General features: G+C 38.6%; 1 protein-coding gene across 1 annotated transcript in view; it reads right to left on the bottom strand.

Moving 5' to 3' along the window:
• CUBN (cubilin) overlaps positions 1-14,961 on the bottom strand; it is a 336,941-nt gene that overhangs the window by 113,698 nt on the left and 208,282 nt on the right. The window contains exons 38-42 of the mRNA XM_023223232.1: positions 14,451-14,656; positions 13,380-13,564; positions 12,009-12,201; positions 7,151-7,348; positions 2,545-2,691 (exon numbers count right to left, since the gene is read on the bottom strand). Coding sequence (XP_023079000.1) covers positions 2,545-2,691; positions 7,151-7,348; positions 12,009-12,201; positions 13,380-13,564; positions 14,451-14,656 — 929 coding nt within the window. The remainder of the gene's footprint in view (positions 1-2,544; positions 2,692-7,150; positions 7,349-12,008; positions 12,202-13,379; positions 13,565-14,450; positions 14,657-14,961) is intronic.

Below are 14,961 nucleotides of genomic sequence, written 5' to 3'. Positions count from 1 at the left end.
TTAATGTGCAAAAATCACAAGCATTCTTATACACCAGTAACAGACAAACAGAGAGCCAAATCATGAATGAACTTCCATTCACAATTGCCTCAAAGAGAATAAAATACCTTGGAATCCAACTTACAAGGGATGTAAAGGACCTCTTCAAGGAGAACGACAAACCACTGCTCAGTGAAATAGAAGAGGACACAAACAAATGGAAAGAACATACCATGCTCATGGATAGGAAGAATCAATATCGTGAAAATGGCCATACTGCCCAAGGTTATTTATAGATTCAATGCCATCCTCATCAAGCTACCAATGAGTTTCTTCACCGAATTGGAAAAAACTGCTTTAAAGTTCACATGGAACCAAAAAAGAGCCCGCATTGCCAAGACAATCCTAAGTCAAAAGGATAAAGCTGGAGGTATCACGCTACCTGACTTCAAACTATACTACAAGGCTACAGTAATCAAAGCAGCATGGTACTGGTACCAAAACAGAAATATAGACCAATGGAACAGAACAGAGTCCTCAGAAATAATACCACACATCTACAGCCATCTGATCTTTGACAAACCTGAGAGAAACAAGAAATGGGGAAAGGATTCCCTATTTAATAAATGGTGCTGGGAAAATTGGCTAGCCATAAGTAGAAAGCTGAAACTGGATCCTTTCCTTACTCCTTATACGAAGATTAATTCAAGATGGATTAGAGACTTAAATTTTAGACCTAATACCATAAAAACCCTAGAAGAAAACCTAGGTAGTACCAGTCAGGACATAGGCATGGGCAAGGACTTCATGTCTAAAACACCAAAAGCAACGGCAGCAAAAACCAAAATTGACAAATGGGATCTCATTAAACTAAAGAGCTTCTGCACAGCAAAAGAAACTACCATCAGAGTGAACAGGCAACCTACAGAATGGGAGAAAATTTTTGTAATCTACTCATCTGACAAAGGGCTAATATCTAGAATCTACAAAGAACTCAAACAAATATACAAAAAAAAACAAACAACCCCATCAAAAAGTGGACAAAGGATATGAACAGACATTTCTCAAAAGAAGACATTCATACAGCCAACAGACACATGAAAAAATGCTCATTATCACTCACCATCAGAGAAATGCAAATCAAAACCACAATAAGATACCATCTCACACCAGTTAGAATGGCAATCATTAAAAAGTCAGGAAACAACAGGTGCTGGAGAGGATGTGGAGAAATAGGATCACTTTTACACTGTTGGTGGGATTGTAAACTAGTTCAACCATTATGGAAAACAGTATGGCAATTCCTCAAGGATCTAGAACTAGATGTACCATATGACCCAGCCATCCCACTACTGGGTATATACCCAAAGGATTATAAATCATGCTGCTATAAAGACACATGCACACATATGTTTATTGTGGCACTATTCACAATAGCAAAGACTTGGAATCAACCCAAATGTCCATCTGTGACAGACTAGATTAAGAAAATGTGGCACATATACACCATGGAATACTATGCAGCCATAAAAAAGGATGAGTTTGCGTCCTTTGTAGGGACATGGATGCAGCTGGAAACCATCATTCTTAGCAAACTATCACAAGAACAGAAAACCAAACACCGCATGTTCTCACTCATAGGTGGGAAGTAAACAATGAGATCACTTGGACTCGGGAAGGGGAACATCACACACCGGGGCCTATCATGGGTGGGGGGAGGTGGGAGGGATTGCATTGGGAGTTATACCTGATATAAATGATGAATTGATGGGTGCTGAGGAGTTGATGGGTGCAGCACACCAAGATGGCACAAGTATACATATGTAACAAACCTGCACGTTATGCACATGTACCCTAGAACTTAAAGTATAATTAAAAAAAAATAAAAATAAAAAAATAAAAAAATTTTTTAAAAAGTGAGATCATACAGTAAAAAAAAAAAAAAAACATGAGAGTCTTTCACTCTTCCATGGACTACTTTATTACCTTTCATTTAGTTTGGATTTAAGGCTGTTACTGGACTTCACATGTCAAGTTTGAAAAGTCTCAATCATACTGTGCATGATGGCATCTCATATATAGTGCCCGCTTTTGACTCATCAAATTCATATTTCAAGAGCAACAAACTCTTCCTGCCTACCCTCAAATGGATGACTTCAACCAAGTAATTTATGAGGATAAATGATGACGTTTTGCTCCTTCGATGAGTTATGGATGTGGGCTGTACTCTATCTATCTAGTTCCAGCCCTCAGCTAGGCTGAAAAATTGCTCTAAAGCTCTCTCCTCTCATGCATTCCCTGCACACACTTCCTTTGGAGTGAAGATGCCCCACCCAGAGACCTGAAGGCAGCACACTTTTGTACGACTTGGCCCCAGTGCTTTGGATCAGGACTCGGCATTGAGGTAAGGGGGGCCAGCCATCCAGAGCCTGGGCAGAGACCCATGTCCTCTGACTTGTTTCGTGTCCTGGCGCCCAAAAAAAATTATATTAGGAAGAGAGAAAGAGAGAGGAAAAGAGAGGAGATAAGATAACATGGGATTAAAAAAATATTTGAACTCATTACTCTTGTGAAAGGATGCATTGAAGCCTGCCCGGGTTACACTGGAGTCCGAGGTGAAGCGGATGAACATGTGCTCTCCAGTAGACCGGATGGGCCCAGGGATCTCTCTGCCACAGAGAACTGCTAGCTGCTGGGCCAAGTTACTGTCTCCTACATTGAAAGAAAGGCAACAACATGAAAATACAGTCTTGAGAACCTACTCTACAATCGTTTGCAGCTGAGCCAAAGCAGCTCACACATTTTTCTCAGAACATCAGGATTCATAGGAGATAACGGGATTCTCAAAAAGAAGGACCCCTCAGGGGTGATATCAGTCTGGCTCCAGCTTGCAATGGTGCTTCCTGCCCTTCTCTTTACCCCCATCCCACCTCCTTTTTTTTTTTTTTTTTTTTTTTGAGATGAAGTCTTCTTCTGTTGCCCAGGCTGGAGTGCAGGGGCACAATCTCGGCTTAATGCAACCTCTGCCTCCCGGGTTCAAGCGATTCTCCTGCCTCAGCCACCTGAGTAGCTGGTTTTATAGGGGCACACCACCACTTCTGGCTAATTATTGTACTTTTAGGAGAGGCAGGGGTGTTACCATATTGGCCAGGCTGGTCTCCAACTCCTCATCTCAAGTGATCCGCCTTCCTCAGCCTCCCAAAGTGCTGGGTTCTTTACCTTTTTGATAAAGACTTTTTCGACAGTTTCCGCTGTCGTTCTAAAAACTGGCTGCCAGTTCTCCCTGTCACTAAAACTCGAAATCAGAGTATCTGGGATTGGAAAGTGATGGAGGTGCAGTGATGATATGTGTGTTGATTAGAGACTCTGACCTCAGTTATTCTGATTGCTGAAGGTCAAGAAGGTAAACAAAAAAAAGTTGGTTTTTTGACCTCAGATCCTACACTAATGTTACAATATCATTCACCAAAAGGTATGCAATTTTATATGCCCTTTCTTCAGCGCCAGTGGGTTTTTTTAAACAAAACTTTTCATTTGTGTTTGTTCATTGCTTTTGTTTGTTTTGTTATAAAAACAACCACACACTTGTGTGGAGGGTGAGAGAAAAGTTCTAGCAAGTGTGCCCCACTCCCATAGAGACACAAAGGACAGCAGGGGCACCTCATGTCTCCTTTCATCTTGATTATCTTGGATATAAGCTTTGATCAAAGCCCCTGTGCCAGCTGAAACCAAAATGGACAAAGGGGATTATAGCAGACTTGGATTCCTTAGCTGGGAAAATATGTTGTTTTTCTTTTTCTTTTGTCCTAAGGCAGAGAATTAATAAATTTCAAGTTTATAAAAAACAAAAATAGAATATGAGACATGAGCAAATATGCCCTTTTATACAACCAGCAACATGGATTCTTCATGGCACCGACCACAACTTGAAACTCACTCATTATTAACTACTTTAGAAAATAAGTTATTTTCTATTCTTGTGATTACAAATGTAACGGCAGAGTTATAAACACAAAATGCTCGAAATGGCATTCTTTGGAGGGTTTCTGATCTCTGGAAACTTTTTTGTTCTTTACAGTTCAAAAGTGTATCTCTTAAACTTCCTTTGCATTTATAGTCAGTGCACTTCATCATGCTATTTTGCTATACATTTCACCCAATATTATTTTTTGTTGACTTATTCTCTGATTACCTGTACTACAAAATTTTGAAGTTTATTATATGTCATTAGTTCACGTGTATATTTTATCACTGGATGAAACTGAGTTGAATCTACTGATTTTGATTTCTTTTCTAAAATTTACTCCAGATCATCTGGTGAAACAATGCTTATCTCAAAATAACTTCTTGTTGATTAGCCTACTCATTAGTGAGAAGATAACCCAAAAATCACAGATGGTTTGTTACTTGCCCCACCCCCGACCACTTCAGTCTTCATACTGAGTACTGGGGTATTTCTGGAGCCTTCAAAAACCTCAACATATAGATTGCATAAAGATTGAGCCTAATCTTTAAAGAGGAGGGCAAGTCAAAGAACTGTAAAGGCTAGCACTAGAAGGCAACTTGGGAATTCTTACTCTATTCCAACTTCCTCATTTTACAGATATAGAAACTGAGGCCCCAAGATTATTCAAAACTGACATTTATTGAGCAATTACTATATACCCCTTTAAGTGCTTCACATGTACTATCTGATTTCATCTTCACAGTGACACTATTAGGTAGGCATTTATTTTTATTCCTATTTTGTATATGAGGAACTGAATCTTACAGGATATACAAGTCACTTTGCTGTATGCAAAGGCATAGAGCATAGAAGTTAACAGTGATGTTAACCTTTGCAGATTAACCTCAGATGCCCCCAAACCATACTATTAAATGATTTATCTAAGGTCAAGAAGAAAGTATGCTTAAGATCTGGAACTGCATTAAAGGATTACTGATTTTTTATACAATTTCTTTTCTATTTAAAAGTTTTTCTAGGACCAATATAGTATCACAGAATCCAGTTTGGAGGAATCTTTGGTTTGCAGAATTGGTAGGTATGTGGTGTGGAAGAAACTGATTCATTCAAACCACAGCAACTCTATGAAATGAATAAAGAGGTGGGACAGTGACTCGGTTCTCCCAAGAATGCTGCATGACTCTCTCTGAGGTAGCCTAGGAAGGTTCACAGCCTCCATACAGCCAAAGACCTATGATGACGGGCCAATTGCATGAGCAGGATTAGCGCATAAGTATCTTTGTCTGTGGCCAGTTGGCTTTAGATATTTGCTTCAGAATGTGACACGCTTCTGCTACTCAGAAGCAAAAGGCTGGCTGGGCAAAGAACAAATAATTGAAGTGGGATTTAAAATTTAGTCATAAAAATATATTAACAATGTAAAAATGACTACAATACCCACCAACTGACTAGGCACTCAATAACTATTTCTTGAATAAATAATTAAACAAATGAGGAAGGAAGGAACCTTATTGAGCATCTACTCACATTGCCAGTGCATAAAAAAGAATCCATACAGACAGGCCACACAACCAATTTAAAATATTTGTGTTGTTTTGGCATGCACCTTAGTTTCTTTTGCTCTTTCAAGCCACCCTGTGCCTGAGCAAGGACATTGATTAAACCTCTCTCAGAAATTTCCATCTAAGTAAACTGAAATCTTAACTATTCCAAATTCATCATCTACAAAATGCTTATACTTTTGCTAAAAGATTGCATTTGTTACTTTCCTTAATCCTCAGAAAACGCCTGTGAGGGAGGTATTTGTCTATCTCACAGATAGAACGGGTTTGGAGCCACTTAGTGACCTGTGCAAAGTCATACAGGAAAATAGGACTGCTTCCCAGGCTCCCGGCTTCCAAGAGAAGTTAGTGATGGAGCAAAAACAACTCAATGGAATGTGATTTTAAAAGAATAACCACACTTTACTTCATTGATGCAGTTATCTACAGATGATCTTTTTTTTTTTTTTTTGATGTTTTTTTAAAGCTTCTAGTAGGTTCTGAACACTAGTATTATGTGTGCAAGGACACACATCCTTTCCATTACATGAAAAGTTTTAAATTTCAATATGCACAGGAAGGCTTAGATGGGAAGAGAGCATTCTGGTGCTCTGATGTTTCTCTGTGCAACGTGCTGATAGCCGATTGCTGATGGGAAGATGGCGGAGAGTCATGCTTTGACATCTCATAATGTGTGTATGATTGGCTTGAGTCTGTACTTAGTGTCCTGCCTCTACAGAAGGGACATAAAGCACCTCCACCATTTGATTTTTTCTCACTCAGCAAGTGTCTTGGGATGAGGGATAAGGGAGACAAGATCTTGCACACTAGCAACCTGTGGGGCAAAGGCAAACGTTTCTTTTTGCTGAGAATGTGCACATCTAACAAATGACGCTGTAGATCTGGGGGCCACACTGAGAAATACTGATGTGGAGGATGTGGCCTTTCTGCTGTCCTCCTTCATTCCAGTCCATGCAAACTGTGAAGCCCAATTTTGTATAAGGCATACATCAGCAATATTTATGTCTCTAACTTTATGTCACATAGCAACACCATGCCTGTGTACAGAGGAAAGAATACAACAATACCACCCCTTAATTCTACCTATTTGACCCAGATTCAGAGGACAATGAGAAATGAATACATTACTATTTTATATTCTTCTTATTATTATTTTAGAGACAGGGTCTCATTCTGCTGCCCAGGCTGGTCTTGAATTCCTGGACTCAAGTGATCCTTCTGCCTTGACTTCCCAAAATGCTGGGATTATGGTGTGAGCCACTGTGTCCAGTCACATTACAAGTATTTTTTTCACTTGGATCTTAAAGCCAGAAATATAAAATATCAATATTTATCTCAGAGGCACCTCAATAGGAGAGGTGAACAATGTTGACATTCAGACTATTCTTTCCTTCTTTTCTTCCTCTAAAAAAGCCTTTTTTTCTTATAGAAATGTGCTATTCCTGACACTTTGTGACAGATAATTTAATACTTTCCTACGTCCTTCAGGAGTTGTAGCCAATTCTGGTACTGATACCTTCCTTGACCATAATATCTGTATAATTCCAAACCAAACCGATGGAGGCAGTACACAAGTATGATGATAATGGACTAGAACTAAATACATGTCAGGGTTGAAACTCAGCATTCTTTATAATGTTCTTACCATCTCGTATCACAAGGCTATCATAGGCACATGTTCGGTGAGATTCAATGTCCAGGGAAAGGATGTTGAGTTCCACGGTAGAGTCGGGAGCCTGAATGAGCCATGTACAGTCCATTCTATTACTGTAACTGTCAGGCCAGCCCGGGGAGAAGAGAAACACAGGTGCATCTCCTGTCCTCAGGAAGCCACCACAAGCACCTGTAGAATAGAAAGCAACATCTTTGACACAGCCCTAATGGAAAAGACGCTAGCACTTTTTCACTTGAAAGTGACAGCCCTCTATTGAAAAGAAGCAATCAACTGAAACCATATCTCAGAGAAATCAATGAATATCGTATTTAACCCACAGATTCGGAGAGCTGCAATTTCTGTAATTGGTCTTTGATGTAAAAAAAAAATGCACTGTGTTCTCCATTTTCACCATAATTTTGCTATATAACCCATTTAACATTGAGTGCTGACTATTCAGGCATCAATAAAGACATGTAGAGGACCCCCTGTAATACTGAGATAGAACTGTATTCATTCCTGTGTTTCTCATGTTTCTTTATCATTTCTGCGTAGCTACTTATGTAATTTATATCTAGGCAACTTTGAGGTGACAGATGAGGGCCTTCTCAGGGTCTATTTTTGGGCATGTGTACAGCTGGGCTTATGTGTGTGGCCTTCTAGATTTCCAGAAACATGTCAGAGCTTTTCAAAGCCCCAGTGGGCATCTCCTTCCCCATGTTTTCCTTTCAAGTTTCCTGGTCAGTTTCTCATTAGCTGTAACTGGTGTCACTGCCCCACACGGTTGTGATGTGAAACAGCTGTTGCTGATTTTTTTCGGCAAAGACCCCAGGGACAGGGCTGTTTACACAAGAGTGAGTTCTTGGCCAGGTCGTGCGAAGACAAGACCTGAGAATGCAGTTTCCCAGGAAGTCGCTAAACTGGAATAAGGGCAGTGCTGCAAATATGGGCTGTTTTCTGGACCTCTGCTGCCCCACCACCCACGGCTATTAAAGCTGCTCATTTTCACAGCTACTGTGGTCATGAGGCTACTACAAAGCTAGGAGGAGAGAGAGATGGCAATAGGAAGAGAATGCCACAAAAATGACTCTTACTGAGATCCAGTGATTTTTCTTGAATAAATATGCCTCAGATTGTAAGGCTTTGGTCTATTTCCAGAGTTCTCAAAAAGTTGATTTTAACAATTTTTTTTTTGCCATCACTTTTATGGAGGAATAGATTTCAGAGGTCTATTCTTCACCATTTCAGAAGTTTATGACTTTTATACCATAATATGTTTGCATCTTATCAAGGTCAACAGGAAGTGAATATAAAATATTGTAGAACTAGGTCCTGATTTCTTTATCCTATTACTATGTAGGCTACAGATTTTTTTAAAGCAATTTCACATGGAAAATCTGAATGCTGAATGTTATCCAGTATCTTCAAATTTCAAGGTTTTCCTCTATGTGAAATATTTCTTATCTTGAATTTATAAAATGTGGTTATAATGACTGTGGGTCATTAGTGCTGTTTGCCAGATATTTCCTTTGTCTCCACTTCCAAACACATGGTAGAACTGCATTCTGCAAACAGCTGGGAGAGGCCATTTGACCAGTTTTGGTCAATGAACTATGAGCAAAAGGCATGTGTTTCTTTACGCTGAGCACTTTTAAAGCGAGACATCCAAGGGCTCTTTTGCCTCTTGCCATGGTCTCAGGCAATGTCGCAGACAATGGGAGCTCCAACAGCCTGAGTTAGGAAGTGATGGATGATGAGAGGCATCCAGTTAACACAAGAAGAACATGTAGAAGAATACCTGTTGTTTTCAGCACCTAAGAGTTTGAAATTCTTTGTTACCGCCATATGGCTGAGTTTTTCCTGACTGATACACCAACTGCTTTTCCTACTTGACACATTGAATTTCCTTCAGTTGACCCTCGTCCACAGTAAGCTCATTTTCCTTCCCTTGCTTATTTGCTACTGATACCACTTGCTTTGTCATTTACCCATTTAGTTACAATACCATTATTTAACTGGCACGAGTGCTTTTTATTTCCCAATCTCTTTGATTTATTATTTATTTTTACTATTCATTGATTTAAGACAGGGTCTCACGGGAGTTCAGTGTCATAATCACTGCTCACGAGCAGCGTTGAAATTCTAGGCTCAGGCAATTTCCCTGCCTCTGCCTCCCGAGTAGCTGGGACTACAGGCATGCACCACCATGCCTACCTAACTTTTCGAATATTTTGTAGAGATGGATTCTCCCTCTGTTGCCCAGGCAGCTCTCAAACTCCTGGGCTTCAAGCAAGCTTCCTGCCTTAGCCTCCCAAAGAACTGGTATTACAGGCACAAGTCATTATGCCTGGTTCCCATTACTTTGAAGCTCCTGGAGAGTAGAGATTGTATCTCAGTTTCCTTTCTTAGTCTCCTCAGTGTATCCATAATAAATTCTCAATAAATATGTGTTGATTTAAATTAAATATATGTGTGTATAAGAAATGCTGATAGGACAGGCCAGACGCGGTGGCTCATGCCTGTAACTCTAGCACTTTGGGAGGCCCAGGCGGGCGGATCACGAGGTCAGGAGATCGAGACCATCCTGGCTAACACGGTGAAACCCCATCTCTACTAAAAATACAAAAAATTAGCCAGGCATGGTGGTGAGCACCTGTAGTCCCAGCTACTCCGGAGGCAGAGGCAGGAGAATGGCATGAACCCGGAAGGCAGAGCTTGCAGTGAGTTGAGATCAGGCCACTGCACTCCAGCCTGGGCGACAGAGTGAGACTCCATCTCAAAAAAAAAAAAAAAAAAAAAGAAAAAAGAAAAAAAAATGCTGATAGGACAATGCTCAATAAGTTGATATATTTCAAAATATTAAGGTTTTTTAGTTTTAATGAAACTTTCACAGTGTGGTATCATTACAAGATAATCACTTATACCATCTAGATAATTAGTAAACTCTAAAATTCTCTTGACCTCTTACTTTCCTTTTTCCTTTTTCTTCTTGACTAAGGAAAATAAGGTTTATGGCTCTCTTACTCACCTGTCCACTTACATCATATAATTATGGAATTTCATAATAAAATATTAGAAGAAAATTTATTGGTATAATATTTTATACAAGTAAGTAATTCCTTTTCTACCTTGAGGTTTGTAAATATGAAAGAAAGCTTAACTCAAGTTTCTTTCTTTTTTTTTTTTTTTTTTTTTTGAGACAGAGTCTCGCTCTGTCACCCAGGCTGCAGTGCAGTGGCCGGATCTCAGCTCACTGTAAGCTCCACCTCCCGGGTTTATGACATTCTCCTGCCTCAGCCTCCCGAGTAGCTGGAACTACAGGCGCCCACCACCACGCCCGGGTAGTTTTTTGTATTTTTTTTTAGTAGAGACGGGGTTTCACCATGTTAGCCAGGATGGTCTCAATCTCCTGACCTCGTGATCCGCCCGTCTCGGCCTCCCAAAGTGCTGGGATTATAGGCTTGAGCCACCACGCCCGGCCAACTCAAGTTGATTTCTAAGAGCTCTGGATATATCCATCCAGAATTAAATGTTGCCTCTAAATTGCATTTGTCAACCTTGCTGATGGTTCTTTGCTGTTAAACAGATCAATATTTTAAGGAAGAGATTCATATTCAATATCATGAAAGCACTTTATTAGAGAGGTAAGAACAACATTTCAGAATGGAATACTAAGGGATATTAAATAAATATAAGTACAAATTATCTTCATTATTCTGCCGATATAAGAAGTAAGAAGAAAACAGGCTAATCTTTTAAGTCATAGAACAAGTTCAGAGTTTGAATATTCTTCAATGAGATACCCTGATTCTGTGCTCCAATCAAGTATTCAAGGACTTAGAATATCCTCCAAGAAATATCTGATGAATTTCTTCTATGTCAATCCTCAAATCCATAAGAAACACTCAAATTCATTTAAATAAATTTTTCTTTTCTCTCCTCTCCTCTCCTCTCCTTTCCTCTCCTCTTCTTTTTGAGACGGAGTCTCACTCTGTCACCCGGGCTGGAGCGCAGTGGCATGTTCTCAGATCACTACAATCTCTGCCTCCCGGTTCAAGCAATTCTCATGTCTCAGCCTCCCGAGTAGCTGAGGCTACAGATGCACTCCACCACGCCCAGCTAATTTTTGTATTTTTAGTAGAGATGGGGTTTTGCCATGTTGGCCAGGCTAGTCTTGATCTCCTGACCACAAGTGATCTGTCGACTTTGGCCTCCCAAAGTGCTGGGATTACAGGTGCAAGCCACCATGCCCAGCCTCATTTAAATAATTTTCAAGAAAAAAAGTCTCCCCAAACAATGCTAGCTCAATATTACTTTCACTGAGGAGATTAGAAAAGTAAAACAGTAAAATAAAAGTTTAAAATTAGGCCCATTTTACTTTGAAACACGAAAATTTACAACCAGCTAAGGAGAAACTGAAGCATTTCTGAAAGTACATTTGAAATAAAATGCAGAGGAAAAATAGTTACTTTTATGAGTTGGTCCTTAACTGATTGTGTGTGTGTGTGTGTGTGTGTGAATGTACATGTGTAGTATCTGCAAATCAAATTTTCAGGGATTTCTAAAGTGGTCTCTAGAAATTGTAAGTAGACGATCTTATGGATATCAAGCCCCTAATTATTATAACATAAACGACCTAATGGGAAACCTGCATTTTTTAGAAAGAAATGTGTAATTTTTACAAAAGGTAGTGTTTATGAATTTAAAATAACATCTGAAGATAAGGTGGAAGGGCTTTGGGGCTGTACTTCTTATTTTTTATATCTGGCCCCTGTTATGATAGGACCCTTTGAAACAGTGGCCTGCACATATCAGTCCTAAGAAGAACTTCATTTATTAGCAAACACACCTGGAGCAATGGTAGGTAAAACACCATCAGGTGCATCCACAGCAAACCACTCCAGAAGGAATCCCTTCCCTGAGATTGAAGAGTCGGAGTAAAAATGAAATGTCAAAGAATTTCCGGTGGAGCGGAAAGATTCAGTCTGGGTACCACAGTAAGATCCAATTAGGCGGGCGTGAATGCTAGGCCCATCATAGATCTGCACATAAAAACAGATAATAGAGCGTTGTATTTAGGCGATCATCTATATTTTTCTTCATAAAAAGATAAAATAAAAAAGATGCCTTATATTATTACAATGTTATAACCCCAAAAAATGACAAATGAGTAAACATTTTATTTTAGCTTAAAACAGATACTGACAAAGAATATCAAATATTATTGAAGGTAATCTAATGTTTTGAAAACATTTGCATCTTTGTTGCAGAATTATATTAATAAACATGCACAGTGGGAATCACTCATAAGATGATTTACAGTAAAATCTGTGGATGGAAAAATAGGAACCAGGATGGCTGCCTAACAACAGTACTTAATAAATGTGCTTTGGGGCTTTAAAGGGAGGAATTAGGAAGAAAGAAGGGAAAATAACAAGAAGAGAAAAGCTTTAACGAGAGAAAGTGAACAGGTACCCTAAAGGAGTCCATATTTCCATAGAAGGAAACAAGAATTCATGACAACAAAATAACCAAAACTTGCAGGGCTCACATGTTCAAAGCACTTAATAAATCTCCTGCTTTTGGTTTTAAAATCTCAAATGACCTATTTTGAGGTATATTTTGTGATAATTTTTAAATAGCTTAGGACAAATTCATATTAACAGTTATTATAAAATCCTCTACCAAACAAATTATGTAATAGCCATTCCCATACACATTGGATATCCAGCAGGTACTGGGTTGGATTCATGACCAAGAATCCAAGATGAATAAGGTGGGGTCATAGCCTGTAAGAATCTGACTGTGTTTCTGGAATTGATAGGGTAGCCATTGTCTGGATAGCAATGATCACCATGATTTTCCCATTTATATTTATTTTTGTATGATCCTTAAAACTTTTAAAATTCAAACATAAAAACAAAGAGGACAGTGGGAAGAAAACAGAATAAATACTTATTTAGGATACACATGCATTCTTAGAGAAAGCTCAACAGGAAAATAATAATAATCCTACAAAACCCCTTAGATATGGAAAATAATCAATACAATGCTGAAACTGCCTTTGCCATGTAATCTAGAGGCAGTCTGCTCTAATCATGATTTACAGCAGACTATCCCGCATGATTTGCTAATGCTTGAATAGATGTTACCTTGAATGTATTTTTACCAACAGCAATTCATCAATATTTATGAACACTGATCACAGGTGGAAACTCACCCTTAATTTGTCATAATAGCAGCTTTGTATTTCTTCTATGTCCATCTCCAAGATTCGGCCATGGACAACGTGAGATGCATTCACATTTACTGTCCATTGGTAATTGGAGTTATGTGGGTAGTTTTCAGGCCAGAAAGGAGAGGCGACTTTCCCATGAGTTCCCACAATATTATCATTGCCAAATACTAGGAGGGAAGACAGAGTAGTAAATCAGACCCACTTAGAATTGCTCTTTAATCAAATGAAAAAAACAAAAGGCAAAGGGTGTTGAAAAGGATGGACTTTTAATCGACTGTGATTTCTTTTCTGACTATTGAAAGAAATACTGCTTCCTTTTTGGTTTCTGAGCTATCTATTACTTCCTAAGTAAAGGTCCTTAAAACGTTGCCTGGTGTGAAAAGAGGCCACAACTTCCCAAGTGAAAAGGGGTTCCCAGAACCCTAGGGAACTTGGGGACATGGGAAGGTGGGGTAAGCAGCCCCACTCTCTAATTATGCTTTATCTATTTTACTTTGTTTTTCAAAAGAATGAAACATTTAAAAAATTTACAAGAAAAACTGATAGTTTGAAATCACATATGAAATAGCCAATAATGGAAAAGTTGAGCTACAGAATGAAAATATTTAACATTTTATACTATTAAAAGAATACCCTATTGTTATATTTGAGTACTTAAGCCAATCCCAAAGTAATACTAAATGTCTTAAATGTGAAGAATATAGAGTTTATGAAATCAAATGAAACATACTTGATATAAATATACCAAACCCAAACCATAATATATTACAAGACTTTACCACAATATCATGAAAAAAACTAATTTAACATTAGGTAGAAATTAGAGCTTAAAAAAGAACAATAGAGCCTTTGAGAGTGCTCTCCCTTGCCCTTATTGAGCCATTCACATATAATTTAGTTTTTCTAATATGTTATAAGGTAATTCACAAAGACAATGTAGGAAAATAGTGGAGAGTTTAGGATTGTTCTTGCTTAATGTATTACTGAGAAAATCATTATTTGTACTTTGTAAGACATATTTTGTAAGCTATCTCTAAAATAGAAACAACTTACTCTTCATAAATGTGGCCTGGAAGCCCGTGCCGCTGCCAGAACCATCCGAGATAAATCTGACCCACAGGGTATGTCCAGTGATGGAAGAATAATTGAGAGGGAAGGAGTTTCCACAGTATCGTCCCACCAAGTGACCCGTGGCATTTCCTTCACGGATCTCCACAAAATCTCTGCTGCAGTCCTGAGAGTCTTCCAACTGGAAAGATCTGATTTGGGGAAAAAATATTTATAGGGATTAAATTGAGAGAAAGGACTTTGCGATTCTCCTGGATCACATGCTAGGTTAACCTGTTCACTTTTTTAAACTTTATTTAACTTTGATCACAAAAGTATGTAGCTGTCTCAAAAAATTTCTTTCACTCGGATTTGTTGAAATGCATATTCAATAGCTACAAAGATAATGAATATACTTCCAGCAAGGAGTTTTATTCCTAGTGGGCAAAACCAGGCAAGAATATAGGGAAAAAAAAAAAAAAAAAAAAAAAAAAGATATATAAAAAAAATAATAAAA

This window comes from Piliocolobus tephrosceles, chromosome 9, assembly GCF_002776525.5.
Source record: "Piliocolobus tephrosceles isolate RC106 chromosome 9, ASM277652v3, whole genome shotgun sequence".
NCBI lineage: Eukaryota > Metazoa > Chordata > Mammalia > Primates > Cercopithecidae > Piliocolobus > Piliocolobus tephrosceles.
The sequence above is the reverse complement of the archived record's forward strand: the minus strand, read 5'-3'. Positions and strand labels throughout refer to the sequence as shown.